Source organism: Camelus bactrianus, chromosome 16 (genome assembly GCF_048773025.1).
Source record: "Camelus bactrianus isolate YW-2024 breed Bactrian camel chromosome 16, ASM4877302v1, whole genome shotgun sequence".
Classification (NCBI taxonomy): Eukaryota; Metazoa; Chordata; class Mammalia; order Artiodactyla; family Camelidae; genus Camelus; species Camelus bactrianus.
This window is the reverse complement of record NC_133554.1, coordinates 45,041,657-45,057,236: the sequence shown is the minus strand read 5'-3', so window position 1 is coordinate 45,057,236 and position 15,580 is coordinate 45,041,657. Positions and strand designations below refer to the sequence as shown.

General features: G+C 36.1%; 1 protein-coding gene across 1 annotated transcript in view; it reads left to right on the top strand.

Annotated features, from left to right (window-relative positions):
* The window catches only part of NSF (N-ethylmaleimide sensitive factor, vesicle fusing ATPase), a 132,581-nt gene that overhangs the window by 81,798 nt on the left and 35,203 nt on the right, over nucleotides 1–15,580 (top strand). Inside the window, exons 10-15 of the mRNA XM_074343406.1 lie at nucleotides 126–291; nucleotides 1,015–1,089; nucleotides 1,277–1,464; nucleotides 8,171–8,266; nucleotides 11,539–11,695; nucleotides 14,579–14,712. Coding sequence (XP_074199507.1) covers nucleotides 126–291; nucleotides 1,015–1,089; nucleotides 1,277–1,464; nucleotides 8,171–8,266; nucleotides 11,539–11,695; nucleotides 14,579–14,712 — 816 coding nt within the window. The remainder of the gene's footprint in view (nucleotides 1–125; nucleotides 292–1,014; nucleotides 1,090–1,276; nucleotides 1,465–8,170; nucleotides 8,267–11,538; nucleotides 11,696–14,578; nucleotides 14,713–15,580) is intronic.

The following is a 15,580-nucleotide window of genomic DNA, read 5'->3' as shown; positions in this document are numbered from 1 at the left end:
AACCATGATTATGCTTGCTAAATTTATTAGTCAAATGGAGTGAAAACTTTGTTTTGCTTTTTCGACTAGCTTGTTTAATAATGTATTCAAATTAAGATCTTTGATGTAATTTCTTCCCTTACTAGCTTGGTGCCAACAGTGGTTTGCACATCATCATCTTTGATGAAATCGATGCCATCTGCAAGCAGAGAGGGAGCATGGCTGGTAGCACAGGAGTTCACGACACCGTCGTCAACCAGTTGCTGTCCAAAATTGATGGGGTGGAGCAACTGAACAACATCTTAGTCATTGGTATGTTTGCTTGATTAAAGAAAAAAAGTACTATGATTTCAAAAACATTAGCTACATAGGTTCTGAATTAAGATTTGTGTTTTTTGTCATTACACTGTTTTATGAATGTTTACAAATTAGAATCAAGTGATACTGAAGAATTTTACTCTTTTAATGTCTAGCGTTAATAGGACAAATGAAAGGTGGGTTTTAGTGACTCATGGCTTTAAACCTAGAGCTCACAGATGAAAAAGGCATCACAGTGTAATGCAGTGGTTTTCAAATTGGGTCCTGTAGGCCTTTGCCAACGGTCCTCAGAGCATCTTGCAAAACAAAAATTCTGCTATATATCAAGGTTGAAAATCAGCGGCTCACAGAAAAGAGAAGAGACTTTGGGGTCAGGCAGGTCATGTTCACAATTGCCCCTCTCTCACTTTGATAGGTTACTTACCCTCTCTGAACCTAAAATTTTCTTTTTAAATACTTGAGCCTTTCATTACATTCATATTGCATTGGTATGTACAGTAGCAAAATTACTAAAGCAAAGGTCCCAGATATTTTCATTAGAACAGGTCAAGAACAAATGATATTTTTGAGAATGACTGGTTTTCTATTTGACCTTTATAAAATGTCCTCTTAGCTTGTCAGGGAAATTACTATCCTTGCATATACTAAAGAGACATTTTACCTTATTTTTGAATTCTGATAATTTGAGTGTTGTTTTGTTTTAACATCTGTGCTCAGGAATGACCAACAGACCAGATCTGATAGATGAGGCTCTCCTTCGACCTGGAAGACTGGAAGTTAAAATGGAGATAGGTAAACAGACTGTCACTGATGGGAGGAGGGGGATTGTAACTAGAGTTCATTAGCAGGAGCAACGTCATATAACTTAATGTTTGTTGAAAAGTCATATACCATGAGAAGCAGACATTTACATGCTTGAGTACCTATAAGAAAAACATTGGGATTATAATCATCTCTATTTTATTTTCAATTTTATCAGGCTTACCAGATGAGAAGGGTCGACTACAGATCCTTCACATCCACACAGCAAGGATGAGAGGGCATCAGCTACTCTCTGCTGACGTAGACATTAAAGAACTGGCTGTAGAGACCAAGAACTTCAGCGGTGCTGAACTGGAGGGTCTGGTGCGAGCAGCACAGTCCACTGCTATGAACAGACACATAAAGGTCAGTAAAATCAGCCGACAGGTTAGGAGTCTGCAGCCCTATGAAGCCCTTGCCAGCATTGTTTCTTTCCTTTCAAGCATACCAAGAGCTGGGGTAATGCTGACTTTTGATGCAATAGACAAGGTGTAGGAATTAATTGTCAACTGCTAAATCTTCAGAGTAGCTGGAAAAAAGATAATGGTGACATCTGCCCCATGGTAACCACTGCCCCATTGCCTTAGGTTGCTACCATTTGATACAGACACGTGAAGATGAAGGTTTTGAAGAATTTTTAAAGTTTGTGCTTTGTTGATTTATAATATGTCATAGGAAGATGTGTTTTCTACATGCTAGAATTATGGGGGCTGCTTCATTCAGTACACATACTAAATGTCTGCTATTTTCAAGATATTAAGCTGGAGACATGTTAATAAAGCACGACCTCTTCCCACAAGGAATACAGAGTCGGGGAAATGGACATGTTTGCCAATTAGTACAATAATATTATTGATACTTTGGTAGAAATACATACCAGGATACTTTCATTTTGGTAAATAAAGTTTGATAAAGTGCATTTGATCCTATACCCTCCCTCCTCTTTAGGCTTTAGTTGTCACCTGTGGGTAGATGGCTCCCAGATGTATGTCTCATCTCTTGAACGTCTCTCTCTCTCTCTTACAGATTTATACCAAATACCTCTCCCTGGATGCTTTATCGGGTCTCAAGTTTAATTATTTCAAAACCAAATTCACATTTGTTTTAAACTACTCTCCTTCCAGCTCCTATTTCCCTGTTTATCCCATTTGCCCAGACTTAAAACTCCAGGATTGTCTTTGATTCCTACCACTCTACTGTGTCCAACATCAAGTTATTTGCCAGATTTTATCAGTTCTATCTTGGCAGTATCTTTCAGTTCTCATTGCCACTGTCCATCTTCTTTTTGATTAATCTTCCTGTTTCATATCATTCTACTCCTCAGAAACTTTCAGTGACTCACCATGATCTACAGAACAAAGTACAGATGTCTTAGCCTGGTCTTCAAGGGCTTTTTAGCTATGACCCTAAACTGACCTTCCTGATGTGTTCCCAGTTATTCTCTATACAGTTTAGCCAAATTGAAATATTTACCAGTCATCAGATATGTATTTTTCTAGTTCTCTGCTGTTAGCTTTTTTTTTTTTTAAATACCTGGCTCATATACCGCCACTTTCTTCAAACTTTTTCTGATTCTCCCTTTCAAGAATGATGTATTTGCTTCTCTCTTGAAATAGTAATGTATCACTTATGATACCTTCTGTTGGCTCTGATTCAGTAGATTTATTTAGCACCTACTATATGCCAGGCACTGTGCTAGGAGTTAATGCTCCAACTGCCTACCCTTGAGCAGCTCACAGTCTAATCCTCTACATGCAGTGACAGAAAGTACGTGCAAGGTGAGGAAGTGAAAAGGTGTCAGGTGTGGTCAGCTTGTCAGGTGAGAGGAGCCTTCACAGAGGAATTTCTGAGTGGATGTGTCTCCTGATGGGGTCAGGCATTTTAGGCAGAGAGAACAACATATGCAAAGGAACAGAGACACACAATAGCATGGTGTGTTAGGGTAATTCATTATTGCTTCAGCATAAAAAGGTAGGGAAGGGGAGGTAGAGGGATAAGTCAGCAGACTAAAGCAGGTGATGGAGCACAAAGAGCCTTTTATACTGTGCTAAGAAGTATGGACTTTTTTTCTTTATTTTTTTTTTTAACATTTTTTATTGATTTATAATCATTTTACAATGTTGTGTCAAATTCCAGTGTTCAGCACAATTTTTCAGTTATTCATGGACATATACACACTCATTGTCACATTTTTTTCTCTGTGAGTTATCATAACATTTTGTGTATATTTCCCTGTGCTATACAGTGTAGTCTATTCTACAATTTTGGACTTTTTTTCTGTGAGTAGTGCTAAGCCATTTAAGAGTTTTAAGAATAGCAGTGACATAGTGTTAAAACATAAGCTCACCCTGGCAGCTGTGTCGAGTGGAGTGTTTTAGGGGAGTGAGGTTAGCGACACAAGACAAGAGAGGGGAACTTGTATAACAATTCATGCAGGAAATAATAAAAACCTAACAGTCAGGTTGAGTATGTTTTAGGTATTTGGGTATACTCTGTCAATGGTTTTAAACCAAGGGTGGGTAAACTATGGCCCATGGGCCATATCTGGCCAACCACCAGTTCTTATATACAAAGTATTTTTCAAACACAGCCACATCATTCATTTATGTATTGTCTGTGGCCGCTTTCATGAGCTGAGTATTTGCAACACAAACTGCATGGCCCACAAAGCCTAAAATATTTACTGTCTGGTTCTTTACAGAAAAAGTTTGTCAACCCCTGTTCTAGACTTTAAGTCCATATTTACTCATTTCTGAATCTCCCACAGTATCTCAAATAGTTCCAAATACTGAGAAAATGGTAGGTGTTTAGTAAATTTTTTTTTAATTGGAGCATAGTTGGTTTACAATTTTGTGTTTGTTTCTGGTATGCAGCATAGTGGTCCAGTTATACATTTATACTACATTCCTTTTCATATACTTTTTCATTATAAGCTCTTACAAGATATTGAATATTGTTCCCTGTGCTATACAATATTTTTTAAACTGGTAAACTTGTATATGTATTGTGAATCAAATTCTATTCACAAGTCATAGTTTCCCTACATAGTGGAATTGACTTTGGTCTAACACAAGAATGCCATACTGGAAAAGGCCACTTTGGACACAGTGGCAGACCTCTTTAAAATACTGGCAACCCAGTGGGAGAAGGATACTAGTACTACTGCATTTAAAAAAAAAAAAAAAAAAAAAAAGAATGCCAAAGGCTAGATAGTGTGAGAAATACAGTAATATAATATTGAGTCCTTTATTGAACGAATCCATCCATTTCCTTTATCTGTCCTTTCTCCCTGCCATAAGAAATGTCTTAGTAAGAAGTGATGGTGACCTAAAGAAAAATTGTATAAATTATGTAACATTTGCTCCCCACCATACTAATCTTTTGCCTCAGACCACATCAGTGCTTCTTGCCACAATAACCCACAATAAGTAGCTTATTAGTTACCAGATTTTTCATGTGCACTAGCCACCAGATTTTTCTCTTGGTCATTTGTCATTTTTATCACAATAATCTTATCCTAAAATGTCTCTGAGCCACTGTCAAGAAACATGCTTTCTTTAAGCCTGTACTGGATTTATCTATACATGAGGCAGTGAGGACTGGTGGGATGACCCCAGACTTTGTAGTCAGAAGGTGTGATTATGCAGTACAGTTCTTTCACCATTTTGTTTCTGATCTGTCAAGAGGAAATAACTACCTATTTCATCAGGTTTTGGTAAAAATGAAATGAAATTCTGTTTGTGGATGTGCCTTACAAACTATATAAACGTTTGTTATTTCCATTTTTTGTTACTATTGGCTGATTTGAGAGGATATCATATACATCCTTTTCAGTATCTGACTTTCTGATTTTTGTTGACTATTTGCAGTTATAATTTTTCTAACTTAAGGCTAAAATGTTAATTACCGCTGTACAGAATATATTATCCTTTAGATTTGCAAGTAAGAAGTAGTGCAAATAGTGGACATTATTTCCCTCACTTTTTCCATGTGGTTGAATTATCTTTAAACTTCAGGTGATGCATATAGGCTTGTGATCAACACCTTTGTACCAGACAGCTTTTAATTTTTTAGAACATCAATGGAATGTCTAATGCAGGGGACTTTGTAGGTACTTCAGGGAAGGGAGAGATCTAAGACTAACTGCACTCCCAAAAAAAGAAACGATATTAATATTTACTTTCTTTTCTGCATTTTTAAAAATCTGCAAGGTCCAGGTCTTTAAACTCTTTTCCCAACAAGACTCTTCCTCAGGTGAACGAAAGGCGCACAGGTTTAGTGTCCTTATTGCTGTGTATGTTCTTGCTTTACTAGTTGTGACTGATGAATAAGTATTTAATTTGAAACTTATGATTTAAAGTTGGTGTAAAACTTAAACCAACATTCAACTTTGTTATGATGTTCCTTCTTTGTATTTAAAAAGCCTTTATTTCTTATTTTGCTTCCTTTTCTAAAGAATTAGGCTTAAGTCAGGTAGAATAAACTAAACAAGTCTTCCCTGTTAAACTGTTTTTTTCAGGTTTTCTCAAACAAGTCGAAAATCCAATCATAAACACCTGATGTTCATGTCATTTGCGCTTGAACCCATGTTTGTGGTCAATTAAAATTCATGTGACATTTGGTTGTTTTTAGCTTGAAAGGAATTTCTGCTTCAGGTAGAGAAGATTCATAACCCAAATTTCTTCTGCTCTTATCTGTTGTAAGGAAATAAGCTGAGGACACACACACACTTTGCAACTGAATCAAAGCTGATTTATGTTTGCAGAATTTCAATGAAATTATTACTTATTTTCTGTAGAATTTTGATTGATTAAGGTCATTCTACCCTTAATTTAAGAGGAATGATAAGAACTTTGAAAGGTCAGATTTAAAAGGTTATGAAATTTAAGGGTGACCACTAGATATTTGCTAGTGTTGAAATACAAGTTTATTAGTTTCTTCAGGTACAAGCTGAAAGATGTTGCCTCTTCTATATTGATTAGCTGTTATAAATAAAATGCAGGAAAAAATTGCACTAATTCAGACAGATGGGAAAAGGTTTTCAAAATGAGAAAAATTCAGAATTGTAGATTTTTTAAATAAGATTTTACAATTTTGAAAAAATAGCAAAACTTCGCTTAGAGAAGTCCTTAGAAAAGTTATTTTAATGAACAGGCAGGAAAAATATAATTGTAATATTGATTATTTACTCTTAGGTAACTTCTAAAATTCCTGGAGTATCAAAAAACAAATTGTTCCCAAATAACTGTCCCCCAGCCATCTTAATTCACTTTAATTCATTAGGTGAGTCCTTTCTTAATAGTAAAGAGACAAGTTTCACATCAACTTTACTTCTGAAATCTATCATATTTTTGGGCAAATGTTGAAAAATGGGCAAGTTTTTCCCTTCAAATGCTGTATGTTTCTGTTATTTGAATTCAGCTTCACTCTAAGAGGAAATCATAATAGTATTTCATAATACTATTATGAAAATGCTTGCCTGCGCCTCCTGTGTACATGCGAGAATCATTTTCTAAGGTAGATAGCCAGCTGTATTTTTGAAGACATGATCACAGTGTCTTCTAGTTTCTAGCCTTTCTTCTTGCTCCTTTGCAGGTGACCTGTTTTTGTGTTTCAAAAGGGTTCTAGAAATTTCTCTTCATCTTTGTTGCTCTGATAGTTTACAACAGTGTGTCTACATTTCTGTGGGTTCCTTTTCATTTACCCTGATCAGCACTCACTGAAATCTTTAAAATGCAAAGATACACCTTTCTTCAGCTGTAGATTTTTTCTTCTTCTATCTTATTTTGTTTTTTCTCTATTATTCTTTCTCTGCTTTCCTTCTGAGACTCCTCCTAGATTGGTGTTAAAACTTCTGGATATATGTTCCATGCTTTTAAACCTTTCTCTCTCACTTTCTGTCATTTCATGGGATTGGGAGCAGGAAGAGAGATAAATAAATGTGTTGTTTGCTATCCTGATCCAGTTTTCTGACAGTGTTCTTTTTATCCCATAACGCTGACTTTTTACAAAATGTCTGTCATTTTATTTGTCTCAGCAGTTAGTTCCTAAAGGAATATGACTCATATTTTATAATAATCTTTGGAAGGTTGATATTGCTTAACATACTTTTGTTTTATAGTCAGATTTTTTTTGAAGATATGTTTTTTAAAAATCCATAGTACCCACTTTAAAAATTAGACTCACTTGCCTTGCGCTATTGGGAGTGAGCCCAGTCACATTAAAATGTGTGTTGGTATCTCAATCACTCATCAGGCCCAGGCAGCTCCAAGTGCTGATAAAGGCCTTGATGCTTCTCCAGATGTCTGTTCTAAGTGTTAGCTCCAGGTGCAGTAAGCAGAGTGTTTGGAGCCACCACATAGATTCTCAAGCACAAAGTATGAGTACAGATCAAAGTTGCAGGTCCTTGGTCCCCTAGAATAATGGTTCACAAACCTGGTTGAGCATCAGAACCATCTGCACTTTATAAAAATATAAATGCCTAGGCCCTCTACTGGAACTGTTAAATTAAAATCCTGCTGGGGCTGGGCGTGTGTGTGTGTGTGTGTGTGTGTGTGTGTGTGTGTGTGATTTGCAGCCAAGGATGAGAACCACTATTCTTAGAGTAGAGACCTTCTCTGTATATTCTCTCCTCCTCATGCCTCATTTTGAAAAAAACAGCTATCTAATGTTCTTTGGTACAGATGTGTCATAATTTACTTAATGGGCACCCTCTTGATGGACATTTAATTTGCTTCCAGTCTCCTGCTAATACAAATTACTGTAGTAGTAGATACCCTGGTATATGTAACTTTGTATACATTTGTGAATATATTCATGGGATAAACACCTATAAGTGGAATTGTTCAGGCAAAGGGTGTGTGTGTGTGTGTGTGTGTGTGTGTGTGTATGTATGTATATATATATATATATACATATATATATATATATATATATATATATTTGTGAATTTGAAAGAGATGGGCTTTGTCTGTGAAAATAAGCTTTTCAAATTCTCAGGTGTTACATTTCTTAGGCTGAAAATATTCTTAAATCTTGGAAGTCCTTACAGTTTGCTTTCATTCCTAATTAGGCCAGTACTAAAGTAGAAGTGGACATGGAGAAAGCAGAGAGCCTGCAGGTGACGAGAGGGGACTTCCTTGCTTCTTTGGAGAATGATATCAAACCAGTGAGTATGAATATTGAGTGGTATATAAACCGAAAAATAATAATTCAGGAGAAAAATAAGTACCATTTTACCCATTTATTGTGGAAGGTTGTATCATATGTAGTTAAAAATCAGGAAATCTCAGTATTGGAAATGTCCAACATAAGAAACATCTGTAGAGTAACTCCAATGGCTGAGTAATTAACCTATATTTACTGAAATATTTCTCATGATAGGGAGCTCACCATCTTATAAGGCAGACCATTCAATTTTGAAACTTTCCAACTATTAGTTCTTTATATTGAATTGTAATTAGTTTTCTCATTGCTTCTAATACAACCTGAAGCTGCAGAAACCTAAATTCCTCCTAATTCATCCATCCTTCATATATTATTATGATATTTAAACTCTCATCTCCTCTCTCTCTACCTTCCCCAACCTCCTCCAAGGCGTCCCTTTTTCTTGCTCAGTACCTCTGGTTCCTCTAACTGCTGTCATTTCTAAAGCTTGTAACCACCCAAGGTGCCCTTTTTAAAAAAGGTTTTTCTTAATTTATTAAATTCTTTTAAAAATTTCTTAAAACATACTCAAAACTCAACAGTTACAGTTGGAGTTTTAGAATACAGTATAAAGTCATCGACCCATTTTCCTATGAAACAACCACTAATGTTTGTGTAGCCATTTTTTTGGAGTCCTATGTTAATACAAAAACAGACTGTAGAGCAGCCTCTTAAAGAGGTGTGTCCATTTGTTTTTCTTTCTTAAATGGATCTTGGGTGCACAGATCTGGATTAACCTTAACCTTTTAATTCATGAGATATTGTTGTCATTAGTCTGCAGTGTGTAAAATAAAATATGGTATGTATAATTTTTTGAGACTTGCTATTTTATTACGTATTTTATTGTCAAGAATCATCCATATGATTTCCTGTAGCTATATCTCATTTATTTTCGTTGCTGAATAGCATTCCATTGTGTGACTACCACAATTTATCAGTTTTCCTGTCAGTGGGCATTTGGCATGTTACCAGTTTTTTGTTATTACAAATAAGCGCTGCTATAAGCATTCTTGAATGAATTTTTCCTAGATAAATATTTAGGAATAAAATTGCTGGGTTGTTATATGAATGTCCAACTTCAAACTAAAGAATTTAAAACTATTTTCCCAGTGATTGAGCCAATAAACACCACCCGCAATAATGTCAAAGAGATTCTGTTACTCTGCCTCTTCAATAACACTCGGTTTTGTTAGACTTAATTTTTGCAATTCAGTTGGATATAAAATTGGATGTCATTTTGGTTTTGATTTGCATTTCACTGATTACCCTATGAAGTTAAGCATTTCTCTGCATGTTTTTTGGCCATATGAGAATCTTCTGTGAAATGCTGTTCATGTCTTTTTTCTGGTTTTTTTTTTGTTGTTGTATTGTTTATTTTTATTTGATTGGTATAAGTTCTTTATATATTCTTGGCAATAATTATTTATTGCAAGTAACTCCTTTAAAGACAAAAACAATTTGTTTTAGTCCTGTCTGCCCTTTTAGGACTACTGACTTTTAAATATAAAATAATTAGTTTCAAAAGTTACTTAGCAGTAGAAATGGTTTAATCTTTTGCTGTTATTTTTAATAGTTACCAAAAATATTAGAGCACAGCCTAACCGATCTTTTTTTGGGTTGTTTTTGTTTTTGTTTTTGTTTTTGTTTTTGTTTGTTTGGGGGGATGTAATTAGGTTTATTTGTTTATTTAATTTTTTTCTTTTTTTTTTTAATGGAGATACTGGATATTGAACCCAGGACCTTGTGCATGCTATGTACGCGCTATTCCACTGAGCTATAAGTTACCCTGCCCTCGAATTCCCTCGATCTGTCTTAAGATTTTTTAATGACAAATAATTTGGCTACAAGGAAGGGGCAACTTCACTAAGTTAATTAAGTAAATAGTAGCTTTTATTTATTCCAAGGGTCTGGGGATAAAACAAAAAATGAAATGACAGGGTATGTAAGGACACCTCATGCATATTGTGTAGCTTGGGAGGGTCACTGTTTTCTGGTTCATGTGTCTTAATGCTGCTACTGTGAGGCTTGGAGTGTATAACTGGAATACAGACAAAAGCCAGCCAGTCTGCATATTTCCTGCAATGGCCTTTCAGCTGGTATTTATTAGGCTCTTTATAACTTTTACGGGGCCACTGGATTTACCATATCCAGACGAGGGAATAAGGACATTACTCCGTGCTCAGGAGTTAAAGCACTAGTAAAGAGTGGTCTGAAAAATGATTTCATGGCAATGCAATAGAGTGATGAGACCCACTGTGTACTGTTTAGAGACAGAATTACAAAGAATGACTTCCGATGAGGTGCAGATTCTAAAGAACTTAAAATTATTCCATACATTGGGGAATGAAAAATTGATTTTTTGAGGGATGTGATAATTTTTTTAAAAATTTGAAGTTCTCAAGATAAATGACCTTTACATTGAATTATGTTTTCCTACTCATTTCTTCTCCTGCTAACCTTATGAAAATGCTATTCAGTTAAGTAAATAAGCACTAAAGTTTTTGACTGCTTTTGGTAGCTGGTTTAATGGGGACTTACAATTTAAGATTAGAAGTTGGAAATGAAGAGGGATGTGATTTAAGCCCCAGTATATAATACAAATAAAATTATTATATATAGCAGTTGCTTTTCTTTTCCTAACCCTTCAGTCTTTCATTACCTTTGCTCATTTCTGCCTCATTCTAGATCTTACATTTACACACACTTATCTTGGTCCAAGTTGACTTAATATTTCCTACCGCCAAGCTGAAGTGGACAGGATCTCCACGTCACCATTTCATATTCCCACTTTAATCCCTGACACTGGTAGTATCTTTGTGTGCTGGGCCAACTGTTACTGATTTCTAAATCCATAATCTCTTCTGCTCTATGTTCTTAACAGAAGGCCACAACCCATATACTCCTTACAGAAATAAGCACTTTGGAACATACCCTTTCTCAAGGATTATGAGGGTTTAGTTCTCTTAGAATCTGTGCCTAGAATCTATTTTTTATTTCATTAAGTCACTTAAAGCAGTTTTTGCCCCCATTGGGTAAAAAGTTAAATGAAAAATTATAAAACAGCTTTCTTTCTTTTTTTTTTTTTTTTTTTTTGCTTGTCAGGCTTTTTACATTAATATGGAATATTGCTATAGCACTAGTGTGTAGGAATTATCACTCATCTTTTATACCTTTAAATATTTAATTTTTAATACTAAGGCTCAAAATACTTTAAACTGTTCTTTTCCTTCATAGGCATTTGGCACAAACCAAGAGGACTATGCAAGTTACATTATGAATGGTATCATCAAATGGGGTGATCCAGTTACTCGAGTTCTAGAAGATGGGGAGCTGCTGGTTCAACAGACTAAAAACAGTGACCGCACACCATTGGTTAGCGTCCTTTTGGAAGGTGAGAAAAAATGATGAGATGGCATCAAAAGTTAAAAAAAAAAAAACAGCACTTTTTACAACACCATTTAGTACATTCCAGAAAAATGAGTTATTTTCAATCCTAAATCTATTCATGATCTGAAAATAGTAATTCAGTCTATGTTCCAGTGTTGTGCGCAAATTTAAATTTTCTTGGGGTAGAATTTTACTGATAAATGATAGCAACTAGTTTTCTTGTAGGATTGAATCTAAATTTCTGTGGTGCTTAATAGACTAGGATACCACATAGTACTCAGTTCAATTAAATAAATATTCACTGAGGACTTACTATGTCTTAAGTATTGAACTAGTTGCTAGAGATACAAAGAAATTCACAAAGTTCAGTCTGGTCATGTAAAAGGCATATAAACAAATACCTCACTACCGTGTCTCTGTGTAAGGGTATGTAAATGCAAGTCATTTTTCTAAGGTGGGTGGTCAAAGAAAGTTAGAGGTGGTGTTCAACTTACACTTTGAAAGATCAATTAGGATTTTACCAGGTAGACAAAAAAGGAAGACATTCATTCTATTCACCAATTATTTGTTTATGGTTATAATTAAAAGAACAACAGAAAAGTGAGTCCACGTGACGGGAATCCAGTCCCTTCCAAAGGTCTGAGGGTAGGGACTTCCTGAGAAAAACACATTAAGCCAAGGCCTGAAGGATGAGGAGAAGCTGGGCAGGCAGAGTAACTGGGGAAGATGATCTAGGCAGAGGGACCAGCTTGTGAAAAACCCCTGGGCAGGAAGGAGACCGAAACACAAAGGGAGATTGGCTACAACATGAGACTGAAGAAGTAGACAGAAACCAGTTCATGCAAAGCATTGGAGACCGTGACAAAGAGGTAGACTCTCTCTGAGGAGCAATGGGGAGCCATTTGTAGGGTTTTAAGCAGTGAAGTGACATGATCAGATTTATATTTTCAAAACATCATGACCGCTTTGTGATAGAGAATGGATTAGAGTGGCAAAAATACATGAGAGACCAATGGTGACAAGCACTTGTATTAGTCTTAATGAGAACTGATTGTGATTTGAAGTAATGTGGTGGTAGGAGAGATGGAGTTAAGTAGACCATTTTGAGGAATGTGTAGGGGGTAGAATAAAAGGGACTTAATAATTATTATTATAATACTAATTATTAAACATAATCAAGCTAACATTCTTTGAACTCTTAACTATTTGCCAGTCACTCTACTAACACTAATACATACAGTCTCATTTAAATCCACTTCAGTCCTGTGAATGTAGATGCTGCTAATTTTCCTATTTTGTAGATTGGGATGCTGAAGCTTAGAAATAGTAAGTAGGTTGAATACAGGGAGAGATATCAAACGTGATCCCTGGGTTTCTAGTATACGCCGCCTGGTAAATGGTATTCTTTACTAAGGTTGGGAACACTAGTGGAGAAGGACATTTCGGGAAGAAAGACCACAAGTTTCATTTTGGACATGTTAAGTTCAGGATTCCTGTAGGATAATTGAACTGGAAATGTTGAGTAGCCCGTTGGATATGTGGGTCTGGTGCTCAGAAGAGAAGTCTTGCTAACAGTGTACATTCATGAGTTGTCAGTATGCAGACTGCTGCTGAATCTGTGGGAGTGAATGAAGTCACTTACAGAAAGAATAGGTTGAGAAGAAAGGGGAGAGGGGGTGGGTATAGCTCAGTGGTAGAGCACCTGCTTATCATGCATGAGTTCCTGGGTATGATCCCCAATACTTCCACTGAAAGAAAAAAGAGAGAAGAAGAGGGGACCTAGAACTGATCTCTGAGGTATGTCAACATTAAGGACTAAGTAGAGCAGGAAGAGTTGACAAAGAAGATTGAGCAAGAGTAACCAGAGAGGTAAGAGGGGGAAAAGAGCATGTGCTGTCACAGAAGCCAAGAAAAATATTTAAAGAGGAGAGTTATCAATTGTATCAGATATTCCTCAGAGGCCAACAGATAAAGTGTTGGATTTGGTGACATGGAGGTCATTGCTGACCCTGATGGGAACCTGTTCCATGTAATGGGAGTGGAATCCTTAGGGCTTGTTTGAGGATGGAAGAAGGTAAAGAGGGAGGGCAGCCACAGCCAGCCTAGCTGATTATTCAGGGAGGTTCCATTTTGAAGGGAGAAGATGTAGTATTGAGGGCTGTGAAGTCCCAAAAGAGTTTTTTGTTTTGTTGATTAAACTGTCAATAGACTAGGGCTTGTTTAATGCTGTGGAAAAGGCTTCAGGGAAGAGAAAGAGGTGGAACATATGGAGGAGAGGGTACAATCTGAGAAGATGGGAAAGAATGATTGGTTGTTTTATGGGTGAAAGAGGGGCACATCTTTTATTACATAGAAAGGAAGGAGGAGGAGATGTCTTAATACAGTGAAGTGTGTACATTTGGTGGCCTTCATTAGGAGGCCCGAGTACTCTAGCTTTTTAAGTCACATTTGCTTCTAATAAGGCAGTTTTTCCCTGCCCCCGTTTTATCCCCTAAGAAGATTGTATTTTTTGTCAGACAAACAATTTGGTAGAACTAACAACATAAGTACTGATATGCATTTGAATGCATTCTCTCTCTTTTTTTTTTTTTTAAAGAAGCAAAACCCGTGCATTTTCTATGTTTAGCCAGAAGTTTGAAAGATTAAGGTTATGTGAGAAAGAAAGATGGAATGTATTTCATCATACGTTTGAGAAATGCTAATCAGTTCATTAAATTTAGTTGCTAATAAATAAGAGAAAACACCGTCTGCCACAAAATTGTGTCAGGAAATGTTAATGAGCAACTAGTTGAGACCTCAGTACATTGTGGATAAAAGTTTAAACTTGTTTTATTCCCCTTTGCTTAGGTTGGCTTTTTTCCCCTGACTTGCTCATATCTTTCTGCAGGCCCTCCTCACAGTGGGAAGACAGCTTTAGCTGCAAAGATTGCTGAGGAATCCAACTTCCCCTTCATCAAGATCTGTTCTCCTGATAAGATGATTGGCTTTTCTGAGACAGCCAAGTGTCAGGCCATGAAGAAGGTATCAAGATTTTTTACTTTCATTTTAATTTCCTATCTCATATATGTGTGTGTGGGTACACATGTGCATATATATACATATCTATCTTTGTACATGTATAGATATAAAAGCCATAGCAATTATGTTCTTCACAAGTAGCACCAAATTATCAGCATCAGAATGCTGAATTATGCAGAATAACTAAATTATCAGAATTTGGGGGAGAAACAGCTACTAAACAGTTGCTGTTGGATATAGTATTTAACTTTATAATACATGTTAATTAGAGTAAATTTTTTTTCCATATTATCCTTTGTGTAGTATATATTATGATTGATTTTCATTTCTTAAGTTTGTATCAACTGGACTGAAAGACCAATCACAGTTAAGAGTGAGCAGAGTGGAGCAAATTCATTTAGGATTTTTTTCAGTTCTTTCATCAGTGTACAAAGTCAGACTGTTTGGGGTCAATTAAGTTGACTGTATCATTTGGGAAAGAACAGAAATGTATCATTGGAAAGATATTCTCAAAACCCCTGCAAAAAGGTGGTGCTGTATTAGATAATAATCAGAGTCTGCTTGGCAACTTAGTGCCGTCCTCGTCTTTCTGCCTTTCTCCAAGTGCCATTTGTCACCTTCTTAATTTTGCTGCTTTGAACCATTGGTGAAAGTTAGGACAACATAGAATAGAATCCTAGCACTGAAAGGACTCTAAGGTCACCTGGTTTCTCCCTCTCACATTCAAGCAAGTACCATGTAAGGCATCTAGGAGAATAGGTAGTTTGCTCACTAAAAACAGAAAACAAAAACAATAACAGAAATCAACGATGAACACTCTTAATGGCTGTCTCACCTCAGTCGCCAGTGTTTTCATTGTTATTCTGATTTT